The sequence below is a fragment of the Musca autumnalis genome, unplaced genomic scaffold (assembly GCF_047663935.1).
Source record: "Musca autumnalis isolate F117 unplaced genomic scaffold, ASM4766393v1 scaffold_1, whole genome shotgun sequence".
In the NCBI taxonomy this organism is placed as follows: Eukaryota; Metazoa; Arthropoda; class Insecta; order Diptera; family Muscidae; genus Musca; species Musca autumnalis.
The window spans coordinates 34,815,484-34,830,052 of record NW_027411644.1 but is presented as its reverse complement, the minus strand read 5'-3'; the positions used below and the strand labels follow the sequence as shown (position 1 = coordinate 34,830,052).

Below are 14,569 nucleotides of genomic sequence, written 5' to 3'. Positions count from 1 at the left end.
ATGTAATTCGAATAACAATTGAAATGTTTCTAATTACAAATGGAATTCTCGAATTACAAATAAAATGTTACGAATTACAAATGAAATGCTACGAATGACAACTGGAATGTTTCGAATTACATGTGAAAAAGTTGTAGTAATGTGGTTTTTGTCTCCGCTATTTAAAATCGATTTTATCTTCATGCACACGGACATCTATTCGATCAAAAAATTTAAACGCAGGTGCCAAGGTATCCACACCTAGCACCCACTGGGTTATTTAGGCACTGCACCATGTTTTCATTCCATTTTTTATTTTAGGAGAACTATCCCGATCCATTTTTGGTCCAAGGAGAATCTAAAGGATTCGCAGAGGAAAGAGAAGCGAATATCTCTTAGATATTTCTCTCTGTTAGATTTCACTTTCACCCTGTCAGAGAATTTTGGTTTAACACGTCACAAAAACTACATTCCCATCCACCAAACGGGATAACGAGCCCGTTAAGAGATTAACATCTCCCTTAGGGATAATAAATAATCCAAGACTGACTGTAGAGAAACCAATGCATTCACATCATTGAATTGAGTTTCACATCGTGCGACCGTTTAAAAAATCGAAAAGTGAATGGATCGTCGTCAAGAAATAATATATTTTGTATTGCGTATTTTGGCGGTCTCTAATGGGTACTTTACACGATATGTTATTTTACATATGTGTTGTCACTTTGCATATTCCTTTTGTATATAAAAAGTGACAACCCATATGTAAAAAACATGTCGTGTAAAGTATACATAAATAAGCCGAGATTTTGACTTCAAATTCACACCAACTATTCGTAAAGTTTCATTTTTGTTAAATATTTTTTACATTTTTGATTATATTCACAATTAGAAGAAAACACTACCCACAACTTTCCAACTTGACCTCGTTTTCAAATTGGACATCAAATGCGAACAAATCGCATTCCAATTAGCATTGCTGGCAATTGTTTGTCGCTCTCAATGTGTTTCCTAGAAATGCCACACAGATTGCGAATTAATTTAAGGTACGACTTAAAAGAGAATGTTTTTGTTGTCATGGCAACCCTAACTCGTACTTTATTCACTAGAAGAATTACGTCTGACACTGTCTTCTTCTATTATCACGTTTTTGCAAGTGAATTGTGAATGAGTGTGGAAAAATTTTGTTAATTCAACAAATTCTTCTATTAAAAACTAACTTTTAAATTCAACTTGCGCTATGTCTTGGTTATTGGGAAGAAATAGGCCCCAGCAGCCACAAGATGTGCCTCCCAGTGATGGTGGAAGTCCTGATGGAGCCACAGCCGGCGAACGATCTGGTGATGCCCAATTGACCAAGGCTGAGCGTAAAGCAATGGAAGCTTATCGTTTTGATTCCTCGGCCTTGGAAAGGGCTGCTGAGGCAGCACGTACATTGGAAAGGTCAAGTAAGTAAATTTCATCATTCTATCAGAGAATGTGGGTAATCATTTTAATCTAACAATAGAAAGGGAGAGGGGGGGTGGGGGAAAGGTTGATGTATGGAATTCACACACAATTGCATAACCTATTTTGTGTGTGTACAATGTGTTGTATTTTCTTCTTTGGGGATTTGGAAGAGTAATAAACAATTTTGAGATGTTATTTAATTAAAAATGTGTGTATTGTGTAATTTTTTAAAGAACATGCCCGTGAAGCCTTGGAATTGTCTAAGCTGCAAGAAGTTACCCGTCAACAGGAATATCAACAAAAAGTCAAGGAATATGAGGCCCATATTGAACAGGCTAAGGTCGAACAAAGACGTATTGACCATGAGGAAAGGAGAAAAACTTTGATTGTAAGTAATGATGGGATTTTGAAATATTTGAACTAGATTTCAATGTATTAATTCCAACAGGAAGAGACAAAGCAGCAACAACAACGTGCCCAATATCAAGATCAACTTGCCCGCAAACGCTATGAAGATCAATTGGCCCAGCAACAGCGTGTCCAAGAGGAGAACTTGAGAAAGTAAGTAATCTACTGAGGGAGGGTATTTATGTAACCCTTTGATAATGACATGTTTGTTCTTTTTCTTGTTAGGCAAGAGGAAAGTGTGGCCCGCCAAGAGGCCATGCGCCGCCAAACAATTGAACATGAAATTGAAATGAAGGAAAAGAATCGCCTGAAATTATTGGAACATGAAATGCGTGTCAAGGCTAAAGTTGATCGTGAAAATCGTGATATCAATTTGGAGCAGATTCGCCTGAAGGCCCAGGAACAACGTACCACTATTTTGGAGGGTATCAAGTAAGTTTTTTTTCGGAACAAGTGACGTTCTTGGGGGGCACCGCTCGGAATGATTTGGTATTTAACATAGGTTAGGTTAAAGCATGCACAGCTGCCGTTGATTGTTGACAGCCACTTCATTTGGAGACCAGCCAAACAAATAAAAATGGTAGGATGGAGAAAGGAAGGGAGAAGGACAGGAAAGAGGTAGAAGGGGAGTAGATAAACGTAGTGGTAGGGAAGAGAAAGGAGATTAGTTGATCTTACTGAATCTAGGATGACCCGCCCCATAGGCACTTAAGGTCCCTGCAATAAGGTTACAAGGCTGCGGGGTCTACCCAGGGAAAATAAGAGGGCGAAACAATTTCATGCACACCAAACAGCCTGTGTCTTTTGATAGCCAGTCTAGGTTACCGACAGAGAATGTCCTCGATTGTTTCAGTCTCTTCCACATCCTAGCATAGTGGTCATAGATATCGGTTTTAATTTTTTTAAGATGACCAATTTCGATTTTTGAATTTGCCGGTCTTCTGCCGTATAGGTGCAAAACTTGGCCGAGCGATCAGAAATTTTGATTAGAGGCAAGGTCCTGAATGAAGTATTGATCGGACTAATATAAATATTGTCAAGATATTGGCTTTGGCAGACCGTTATTTTCGATTTTTTCTATGGAAAAGCAATCAGCTCGCGAATAAATTGAAAATCCTCAGTCTTCTGACCGGAATTTAAAAACTTGTTCTAAGAAAGAAAGATCAAAATTTCTTTTGTAGATAAAGTTCCGGTGAAGTGCTGATCGCACCAATATAAATATTGTGAGGACGTCCGAACTTACCGAGGTATAGGCTAAAAGGATTCGAAACTGTAAATCGCGTAAAAATATTTTGCTACTGTTCCCGATCAATGGCTGGATAATTTCAATAAAAATGTCATCTTAATCCAAGTACAGGGCGTAAATTCCTACCTGAGAGAAAGTTACCTTTAAAATAAATTGCAAATAAACTAATTTTGACCGTAAATAAACGACATTCTGCGGCATTGTGGTCTATGGTTGCTCCTAAAAACCTTTAAAAAATCCACGTTTATTGTGGTCTATGGTTGCTCCTAAAAACCTTTAAAAAATCCACGTTTATTGTGGTCTATGGTTGCTCCTAAAAACCTTTAAAAAATCCACGTTTATTGTGGTCTATGGTTGCTCCTAAAAACCTTTAAAAAATCCACGTTTATTGTGGTCTATGGTTGCTCCTAAAAACCTTTAAAAAATCCACGTTTATTGTGGTCTATGGTTGCTCCTAAAAACCTTTAAAAAATCCACGTTTATTGTGGTCTATGGTTGCTCCTAAAAACCTTTAAAAAATCCACGTTTATTGTGGTCTATGGTTGCTCCTAAAAACCTTTAAAAAATCCACGTTTATTGTGGTCTATGGTTGCTCCTAAAAACCTTTAAAAAATCCACGTTTATTGTGGTCTATGGTTGCTCCTAAAAACCTTTAAAAAATCCACGTTTATTGTGGTCTATGGTTGCTCCTAAAAACCTTTAAAAAATCCACGTTTATTGTGGTCTATGGTTGCTCCTAAAAACCTTTAAAAAATCCACGTTTATTGTGGTCTATGGTTGCTCCTAAAAACCTTTAAAAAATCCACGTTTATTGTGGTCTATGGTTGCTCCTAAAAACCTTTAAAAAATCCACGTTTATTGTGGTCTATGGTTGCTCCTAAAAACCTTTAAAAAATCCACGTTTATTGTGGTCTATGGTTGCTCCTAAAAACCTTTAAAAAATCCACGTTTATTGTGGTCTATGGTTGCTCCTAAAAACCTTTAAAAATCCACGTTTATTGTGGTCTAGGTTGCTCCTAAAAACCTTTAAAAAATCCACGTTTATTGTGGTCTATGGTTGCTCCTAAAAACCTTAAAAAATCCACGTTTACTGTGGTCTATGGTTGCTCCTAAAAACCTTTAAAAAATCCACGTTTATTGTGGTCTATGGTTGCTCCTAAAAACCGTTAAAAAATCCACGTTTATTGTGGTCTATGGTTGCTCCTAAAAACCTTTAAAAAATCCACATTTATTGTGGTCTATGGTTGCTCCTAAAAACCTTTAAAAAATCCACATTTATTGTGGTCTATGGTTGCTCCTAAAAACCTTTAAAAAATCCACGTTTATTGTGGTCTATGGTTGCTCCTAAAAACCTTTAAAATAATCCACGTTTATTGTGGTCTATGGTTGCTCCTAAAAACCTTTAAAAAATCCACGTTTATTGTGGTCTATGGTTGCTCCTAAAAACCTTTAAAAAATCCACGTTTATTGTGGTCTATGGTTGCTCCTAAAAACCTTTAAAAAATCCACGTTTATTGTGGTCTATGGTTGCTCCTAAAAACCTTTAAAAAATCCACGTTTATTGTGGTCTATGGTTGCTCCTAAAAACCTTTAAAAAATCCACGTTTATTGTGGTCTATGGTTGCTCCTAAAAAACTTTAAAAAATCCACGTTTATTGTGGTCTATGGTTGCTCCTAAAAACCTTTAAAAAATCCACGTTTATTGTGGTCTATGGTTGCTCCTAAAAACCTTTAAAAAATCCACGTTTATTGTGGTCTATGGTTGCTCCTAAAAACCTTAAAAAAATCCACGTTTACTGTGGTCTATGGTTGCTCCTAAAAACCTTTAAAAAATCCACGTTTATTGTGGTCTATGGTTGCTCCTAAAAACCTTTAAAAAATCCACATTTATTGTGGTCTATGGTTGCTCCTAAAAACCTTTAAAAAATCCACGTTTATTGTGGTCTATGGTTGCTCCTAAAAACCTTTAAAAATCCACGTTTATTGTGGTCTAGGTTGCTCCTAAAAACCTTTAAAAAATCCACGTTTATTGTGGTCTATGGTTGCTCCTAAAAACCTTAAAAAATCCACGTTTACTGTGGTCTATGGTTGCTCCTAAAAACCTTTAAAAAATCCACGTTTATTGTGGTCTATGGTTGCTCCTAAAAACCGTTAAAAAATCCACGTTTATTGTGGTCTATGGTTGCTCCTAAAAACCTTTAAAAAATCCACATTTATTGTGGTCTATGGTTGCTCCTAAAAACCTTTAAAAAATCCACATTTATTGTGGTCTATGGTTGCTCCTAAAAACCTTTAAAAAATCCACGTTTATTGTGGTCTATGGTTGCTCCTAAAAACCTTTAAAAAATCCACGTTTATTGTGGTCTATGGTTGCTCCTAAAAACCTTTAAAAAATCCACGTTTATTGTGGTCTATGGTTGCTCCTAAAAACCTTTAAAAAATCCACGTTTATTGTGGTCTATGGTTGCTCCTAAAAACCTTTAAAAAATCCACGTTTATTGTGGTCTATGGTTGCTCCTAAAAACCTTTAAAAAATCCACGTTTATTGTGGTCTATGGTTGCTCCTAAAAACCTTTAAAAAATCCACGTTTATTGTGGTCTATGGTTGCTCCTAAAAAACTTTAAAAAATCCACGTTTATTGTGGTCTATGGTTGCTCCTAAAAACCTTTAAAAAATCCACGTTTATTGTGGTCTATGGTTGCTCCTAAAAACCTTTAAAAAATCCACGTTTATTGTGGTCTATGGTTGCTCCTAAAAACCTTAAAAAAATCCACGTTTACTGTGGTCTATGGTTGCTCCTAAAAACCTTTAAAAAATCCACGTTTATTGTGGTCTATGGTTGCTCCTAAAAACCTTTCAAAAATCCACATTTATTGTGGTCTATGGTTGCTCCTAAAAACCTTTAAAAAATCCACATTTATTGTGGTCTATGGTTGCTCCTAAAAACCTTTAAAAAATCCACATTTATTGTGGTCTATGGTTGCTCCTAAAAACCTTTAAAAAATCCACGTTTATTGTGGTCTATGGTTGCTCCTAAAAACCTTTAAAAAATCCACGTTTATTGTGGTCTATGGTTGCTCCTAAAAACCTTTAAAAAATCCACGTTTATTGTGGTCTATGGTTGCTCCTAAAAACCTTTAAAAAATCCACGTTTATTGTGGTCTATGGTTGCTCCTAAAAACCTTTAAAAAATCCACGTTTATTGTGGTCTATGGTTGCTCCTAAAAACCTTAAAAAAATCCACGTTTACTGTGGTCTATGGTTGCTCCTAAAAACCTTTAAAAAATCCACGTTTATTGTGGTCTATGGTTGCTCCTAAAAACCTTTAAAAAATCCACATTTATTGTGGTCTATGGTTGCTCCTAAAAACCTTTAAAAAATCCACATTTATTGTGGTCTATGGTTGCTCCTAAAACCCTTTAAAAAATCCACGTTTATTGTGGTCTATGGTTGCTCCTAAAAACCTTTAAAAAAACCACGTTTATTGTGGTCTATGGTTGCTCCTAAAAACCTTTAAAAAATCCACGTTTATTGTGGTCTATGGTTGCTCCTAAAAACCTTTAAAAAATCCACGTTTATTGTGGTCTATGGTTGCTCCTAAAAACCTTTAAAAAATCCACGTTTATTGTGGTCTATGGTTGCTCCTAAAAACCTTTAAAAAATCCACGTTTATTGTGGTCTATGGTTGCTCCTAAAAACCTTTAAAAAATCCACGTTTATTGTGGTCTATGGTTGCTCCTAAAAACCTTAAAAAAATCCACGTTTACTGTGGTCTATGGTTGCTCCTAAAAACCTTTAAAAAATCCACGTTTATTGTGGTCTATGGTTGCTCCTAAAAACCTTTAAAAAATCCACATTTATTGTGGTCTATGGTTGCTCCTAAAAACCTTTAAAAAATCCACATTTATTGTGGTCTATGGTTGCTCCTAAAACCCTTTAAAAAATCCACGTTTATTGTGGTCTATGGTTGCTCCTAAAAACCTTTAAAAAAACCACGTTTATTGTGGTCTATGGTTGCTCCTAAAAACCTTTAAAAAATCCACGTTTATTGTGGTCTATGGTTGCTCCTAAAAACCTTAAAAAATCCACGATTACTGTGGTCTATGGTTGCTCCTAAAAACCTTTAAAAAATCCACGTTTATTGTGGTCTATGGTTGCTCCTAAAAACCTTTAAAAAATCCACGTTTATTGTGGTCTATGGTTGCTCCTAAAAACCGTTAAAAAATCCACGTTTATTGTGGTCTATGGTTGCTCCTAAAAACCTTTAAAAAATCCACATTTATTGTGGTCTATGGTTGCTCCTAAAAACCTTTAAAAAATCCACATTTATTGTGGTCTATGGTTGCTCCTAAAAACCTTTAAAAAATCCACGTTTATTGTGGTCTATGGTTGCTCCTAAAAACCTTTAAAAAATCCACGTTTATTGTGGTCTATGGTTGCTCCTAAAAACCTTTAAAAAATCCACGTTTATTGTGGTCTATGGTTGCTCCTAAAAACCTTTAAAAAATCCACGTTTATTGTGGTCTATGGTTGCTCCTAAAAACCTTTCAAAAATCCACATTTATTGTGGTCTATGGTTGCTCCTAAAAACCTTTAAAAAATCCACATTTATTGTGGTCTATGGTTGCTCCTAAAAACCTTTAAAAAATCCACGTTTATTGTGGTCTATGGTTGCTCCTAAAAACCTTTAAAAATCCACGTTTATTGTGGTCTAGGTTGCTCCTAAAAACCTTTAAAAAATCCACGTTTATTGTGGTCTATGGTTGCTCCTAAAAACCTTAAAAAATCCACGTTTACTGTGGTCTATGGTTGCTCCTAAAAACCTTTAAAAAATCCACGTTTATTGTGGTCTATGGTTGCTCCTAAAAACCGTTAAAAAATCCACGTTTATTGTGGTCTATGGTTGCTCCTAAAAACCTTTAAAAAATCCACATTTATTGTGGTCTATGGTTGCTCCTAAAAACCTTTAAAAAATCCACATTTATTGTGGTCTATGGTTGCTCCTAAAAACCTTTAAAAAATCCACGTTTATTGTGGTCTATGGTTGCTCCTAAAAACCTTTAAAAAATCCACGTTTATTGTGGTCTATGGTTGCTCCTAAAAACCTTTAAAAAATCCACGTTTATTGTGGTCTATGGTTGCTCCTAAAAACCTTTAAAAAATCCACGTTTATTGTGGTCTATGGTTGCTCAATCTTTTGTGACTTATTTCTCGACATCTCCAGAAGGACTAACTATGGTAAAAATTGCAAATCGATCCGAAGGATGCCCCTTAAAGACATTCAAATCCTTATTTTTATAAATATATATATTTTTTATAATATCTAACTTTTTCAGGACTGCCGGTACAGTTATTGGCACTGGTGTTGAGGCAATGCTCACCGATTGGGATAAAGTTTTGACAGCGGCCGGAGGCCTCTCCTTATTGGCTTTGGGTGTTTATGCTGCCAAGGGTGCCACCGGTGTAACCTCGCGTTACATTGAATCTCGCATTGGCAAACCCACATTGGTAGGAGAAACGTCACGTTTTGCCATTTTGGATGCCGTACAACATCCCATTAAATATGTGAAGAAATTGAAATCGAAACCTGCCGATGCCCTGCAAGGTGTTGTGTTGAATCCCAAACTTGAGGAACGTCTAAGAGATGTGGCCATTGCCACCAAGAATACCCGCATCAATCGTGGCATGTATAGGAACATTTTAATGCATGGTCCTCCCGGAACCGGTAAGACCATGTTTGCCAAGAAACTGGCTGAACATTCAGGTATGGATTATGCCATTATGACGGGTGGTGATGTGGCCCCAATGGGCAAGGAAGCTGTTACTGCTATACACAAAGTTTTCGATTGGTCCCAAACCAGTCGCCGTGGTTTGTTGTTGTTTGTGGATGAAGCTGATGCCTTCTTGCGTAAACGTTCCTCGGAACATATTTCCGAAGATTTGCGGGCTGCCCTTAATGCTTTCTTGTATCGCACCTCTGAACAAAATTCCAAATTTATGTTGGTCCTGGCCTCAAATACACCTGAACAGTTCGATTATGCCATCAATGATCGTTTGGATGAAATGGTGGAATTCACTCTACCCGGTTTGGAGGAACGTGAACGTCTTTTGCGCTTGTATTTCGATAAATATGTTTTGCAACCTGCAGCCGAGGGAGCCAAGTGAGTTTTCTTCAACTATTCATATTTGGCGAAAATATTATAATTTTTTCTCTCTCCTTTTAGGCGTTTCAAATTGGAACAATTCGACTATGGTGCAGCCTGTTCGAAAATGGCCAAACTGTGTGAGGGCATGTCTGGTCGTGAAATTTCCAAATTGGGTGTCTCCTGGCAGGCTGCTGTATATGCCTCCGAAGATGGTGTCCTAACCGAGAAGATGGTATTGGACAGAGCGGAAGCTGCTGCCCAACAACACAAACAAAAGATGGCCTGGCTGTCGGAACAAGAACGTTTAGATCATAAATCTATAACAGGTGGAAAAACGAATTAGATTTAAGTTTTGGGATCTTTATTAATTACTATTTTAGTTAGTAATGCCTCTAAACCATTACACAAAAAACTACAGTTTAAACTATAACACTAATTAAGTTTTAAGTTTAGAAATGAAGAAACAAAACCACACACACAGATAAAAAGCAGAGCTTTTCCTGATGTCTGTTGACTGTTAATCGTGAAAACACAAAAGAAGTACAAAAACTGCAAAGCTTATAAAAAACTGCCAAATCCCACAGAAGTAGACAAAAAAAAACCAAAATATTCTCAAGAGATGTAATTTAAGATTTTTATTACTGTTTAAATTACAACTCTCAATCTCTTTAAAGGTGGGATTTTTTTATACAAACAGGGACTTCTTTTTGTTTTTGTAAATACATAATTAAGTATTCTTAAGATTTATATTTGTTGTTTAAGAATCACATATTTGTACAAACGAAATGTAGATCAGAAAGGCTTTGTTATCTGTTAAAAAAGGAAGAAAAAACCTCCGCCTACGCTCCATGTTGACTGCTGAATTACGCATTTTACCAAAAACACAAACTTCGAACATTGCATTTTAGGGAAATTTATATTAAACTTCTCGCATTTGTTCGTTTGTTTAACTAATGAAATTTTGGTGCGAAACAATTTTTAGTTTAAGCAGTAATACTTTTTTGTTGTTCATCTTTTTTTATATTTTAAATTTTATTTACAAAACCGGCATTTTCCTAAAAAATGTGTTAAAACAAACCTACATATTATAAATGAAAAATAGAAAATGTTATAAATAATTTAACGAAAAGATGATGTTTTATTTTAAATATGCGTTTTTTAAGGGAATTTTCGTATTTTTTGGGAGGTGTCCGAACAGTCAGTAGGAACTTATATTTTTTGGTATCGGAAAAATCGTCATAATTAAAACGCAAATTTTTAAATAACAGTTGTGATTGAATAGTGTTTGGCATTCCTTCAATCCACATTCCAAAAATGATAATTTTTCCACCAAAAACACGGTTTTTAGATGTCATCAGAGATGACATTTCCTATAGAAAAAGTTCAACGGAAATGACATTTCCTATAGGAAAAGTTCATCGGATTTCCTGTAGGAAAAGTTAGTAAAAGTTCATCGGAGATGACATCTTGAAGATCGGAGATGACATGAACTTCAAATGGAATAATTCGAACTACAAACGGAATAATTCGAATTACAAATGAAATAATTTGTTAGGGTTCTACTGTAAACAATCAGAAACTAGGCATCATTGTTATTATACATACACACACATACACACTTGCTACCCTCATGCTATACTCTTTCTCACTCAGTCAGTCTCTTTCAGTCATTCAGACAACACAGTCATTGTATTACACCACAAGTATTAACACGCACATCAACTATTGTAACGTATTTCAGTTTCCAGAATTAAACAGAATAAATCTTGCTTAAGTTTGTTAATTTATCAATAAGTCTTTTATTTACAACATAAAAGCACAACTAAATCTTTTACTCAAACGTAAGAGTACAACATAATTCGAATTACAAATGGAATTCTCGAATAACAAATAACACGAATTACAAATAGAATAATCGAATTACAAATGAAATATTACGAATTACGTCTGGAATGTTTCGAATTACATGTGAAAAAGGTGTATAGAAAAGTAGAACGGAGATGAATTTTCCCATAGCAAGGTTCCTCAAGATTCATTTTCCATAGCAACGGCTGCCAATTCTCGGGTTCGATTTCCAGGCCAGACATCATATTTTCAACGTTCGTAAAAATACGCTTCAGCGTAATATTGGTGACATTCTTCATTTCAAATTTCAGCCATGTAAAACTTTTCTACAAGTGGAGTCTTAAGCGCTCGGCACATACGGTGCGTTGTGCGTTGCGCTATAACAACCACATGAAAAATGTGTAAGTGATGCCAAGTTTTTTGAAAAACAACAACATGGCTGGCGCATTAAAGTTAAACATAATTTAACTGTTTTGGGACAACGCATGTCCCAACGTGTCACTAAACGGACCGTATGTGCCGAGGGCTTTAAGGCACGCCGTTTGGACTCGGCTATTAAAAGTGGGTCCCCCCATATCATTGACAGGGGGTACATTCATTGATGTGAGAGAAATCTTTGTTTCTTCATTTAATTGATTTGCCGACGGTTACGAGGGACAAATTGCCGCAAAAAAGGATTAATGGAAAAGTTAATAGAATATTTTTCATCATTAGTTTCACCAATGCTGTGGATCTGGAAGGCCGCTCTTGGCCGTATGGGCTATGTTCTCATTTATAATAAATTGTTGTCAGTTTACACAACTTTAGACTTCTATGTGTACAAAGAACTGACAATCTGTGTACAATCGTAATTGTGGAAGGTAACCGACCGATTGAACGCAAATATCCCAACGAATGTAGTTATTTGGGAACCATTTCGAAGAATTTCTCCAGAAAAACGTGTGAAGATATAATCAGGACCACTGCTGCAAAATGGGTCTTGACTTTTTTACTTTTATCACCATTATTTTTAAAACCTATGCAATATGGGACTCGTTTTAAAGCTCACAAAGAGTACTTTCCAATGCCGCCAATAATTAATAATGGTAATTAGATTTTCCAATAATAAATTATTATGTTATTATATATGTATATAAAAAAGAAAACAAAAATAAAAAAACAATAATTAAAACCAACTATGCGGTTGTCGGCAGCACCTTCGTTTGGCCGGAACTTCTGCGCTCGGCACATACGGTCCGTTTAGTGACACGTTGGGACACGCGTTGTCCCAAAACAGTTAAATTATGTTTAACTTTAATGCGCCAGCCATGTTGTTGTTTTTCAAAAAACTTGGCATCACTTACACATTTTTCATGTGGTTGTTGTAGCGCGACGCAGAACGCACCGTATGTGCCGAGCGCTTTCGTCTTCTTCACAATTCATACTTACGCGATCAAAACTCTCTTTTAAATTGAAAGTGTTCTTAAGTATCCGGCCTTCGGCCGGGGATTTAAAACTTTCTCCTATGGACAGGGTCAAAAGTGGGCTACGCGATCAAAACTCTCTTGTAAATTTAAAGTTTCCTAAGTAGCCGGCTTTGAACAGGAATTTAATACATTCTCCTATAAAAAGGTTAAAAATAGGTCGCGTGCATAAAAGTACTCTCCATAAGCTTTAAAACGATGCCCATATTGCCGACGTTAGAATCGTAAAATGTCAAGACCCATATCTCGGGAAGGATGGACTTCCCCCGAAAATTATATATCGTTGTATTCAGGATGCCAAGGGCTATCTACTGTAAAAATTTCAGCCCGATCCGAGAGGTGCACCTAAACAACCTAAAGGTGTGAAAGTACGAAATTTCCGAAATGTCAAGACCCATATCTCGGGAAGTATGGACTTCCCCCGGAAAATTATCTCTCGTCCCGATCCGAGAGGTGCCCCTAAACGACATTTAAGCCAACTTTTGTGTGGGAGGTACATGAAGGAGTGGACCAATATAGGCCCATTTTCAAACACGTAGCTATGTATTAAAGACACAAAATCTAGGGGTGTATACATGGTAGAATAAGAAAAGGTAGCAGCAATACACAGCTGACTGAACTGGGTTGTAACGTTAGTGTCAAATTTCATATGACATTTTATACATTTATTTCTATTTCGATGTACATAAGGGACATATATTTTTTGAAAAAAAAATATTTCATTCGGAAAAAACCATTTCCCAGAAAGACTTCTTCATATCAATGATATGTAACCTCCTCCAAGTTCGAACGATAAGCCGTAAGCATAAATCCCCGCTTGTAGAGGCGATACAACGTTCGTTAATATGAGAGGTATTTTGTTAAAATTTAAAAAAAATAAAGCCCTAATAAACATGTGCTTCTTTGATTTCTAAAACAAAACATTGAAACAGCTTTTCCTTTTTCTATGAATTTCCAGCGACCCCAAACTTTTCTGCAAGAATTCTACTTTCTGCGAGAATTTATGCATTTAGTGGAATGATGTGGAAACATGAAAATTGAAAATGTAACGAATTTTCATTCATGTTTTCCAAAATATTCAACCAAATGTGAAAAATTATTAGTTTTTTAAATTCCAATAATTTATAGACATTTCCTTGTTTTGTTTACAAATACAACTGGCAGTATCGTTACAAACAAAAACAAATTCCTTTGTGGTTGTTGTTCGAGTTGTATTTGTTGTAGTATTAACTTTACCTTGTATTTGTTCTACCATGGGGTGTATATAGCTTGTATTCCTTCTTGTCTAAAATCATTTTAAAATATTGCAAGGAATTTAAACCTACCTGGATAAGTTGTTTTTAAGAGAGGATATGACTTCTTGTTGTTGTTCACTTACCTATAAATAATAACAAGAATCAAAGTTATTAACATAAACCACTTGGAACTTTTGAACATTTCTACAACTTACCTTTAAATGTATTCAACATTTTCCCGAGATCCTTTAACAAATTTGCAACTTGATCTTGCATGATTGTTCAAGCATTTTGGCAATTTGCACAATCTCTATCATTTTTCACGTAAAAAATTGTCTATGCTATGGAACACACACTGTCACATTTGAAGAGAAATCCTTTTATATTAAATACTTTTTATAACTGTTTTAACACACTACTTTTTTGCCATTAATCACAACATAAAGAATTTTTCTTTTTCAACTTGCTGTCGTTCCTTTTTCCAAAACGGTTAATGAGAATTAAAAAAGCGGCGCGGCATTCTCTAAAAAGTCTGTTGAAAAAATTTTAACGGCGTCATAATAACTTTGCTGTTAACCATAATAAACAAAGTAGATGCTTCGGCAAACAGTTATAAAAAACATGGTATAATAATACAGGTCGCATTATCATGCCAGCTGATGGTAACATAATAGCTCTGTTCCTTTACGTGCAAGAATCTGCAAGTTTTACCACTTTTTACTCGAAAAGCGTTCCTTTACTTGTGACACCGTACAATTCATATGGGAGCAGTTTACAACTTTTACTACTTTTGCCGG

At 35.7% G+C, this 14,569-nt stretch overlaps 1 protein-coding gene across 1 annotated transcript; it reads left to right on the top strand.

Annotated features, from left to right (window-relative positions):
- Positions 1 to 1,056: 1,056 nt before the first annotated feature.
- bor (ATPase family AAA domain containing bor) lies at positions 1,057 to 10,358 on the top strand. Its single transcript, XM_073972363.1, has 6 exons — positions 1,057 to 1,427; positions 1,662 to 1,816; positions 1,877 to 1,989; positions 2,062 to 2,268; positions 8,420 to 9,244; positions 9,308 to 10,358. Exons 1-6 carry the CDS (start codon positions 1,220 to 1,222, stop codon positions 9,570 to 9,572), a joined length of 1,773 nt encoding a protein of 590 aa, XP_073828464.1. The 5' UTR covers positions 1,057 to 1,219; the 3' UTR covers positions 9,573 to 10,358.
- The last annotated feature ends 4,211 nt before the right edge of the window (positions 10,359 to 14,569 follow it).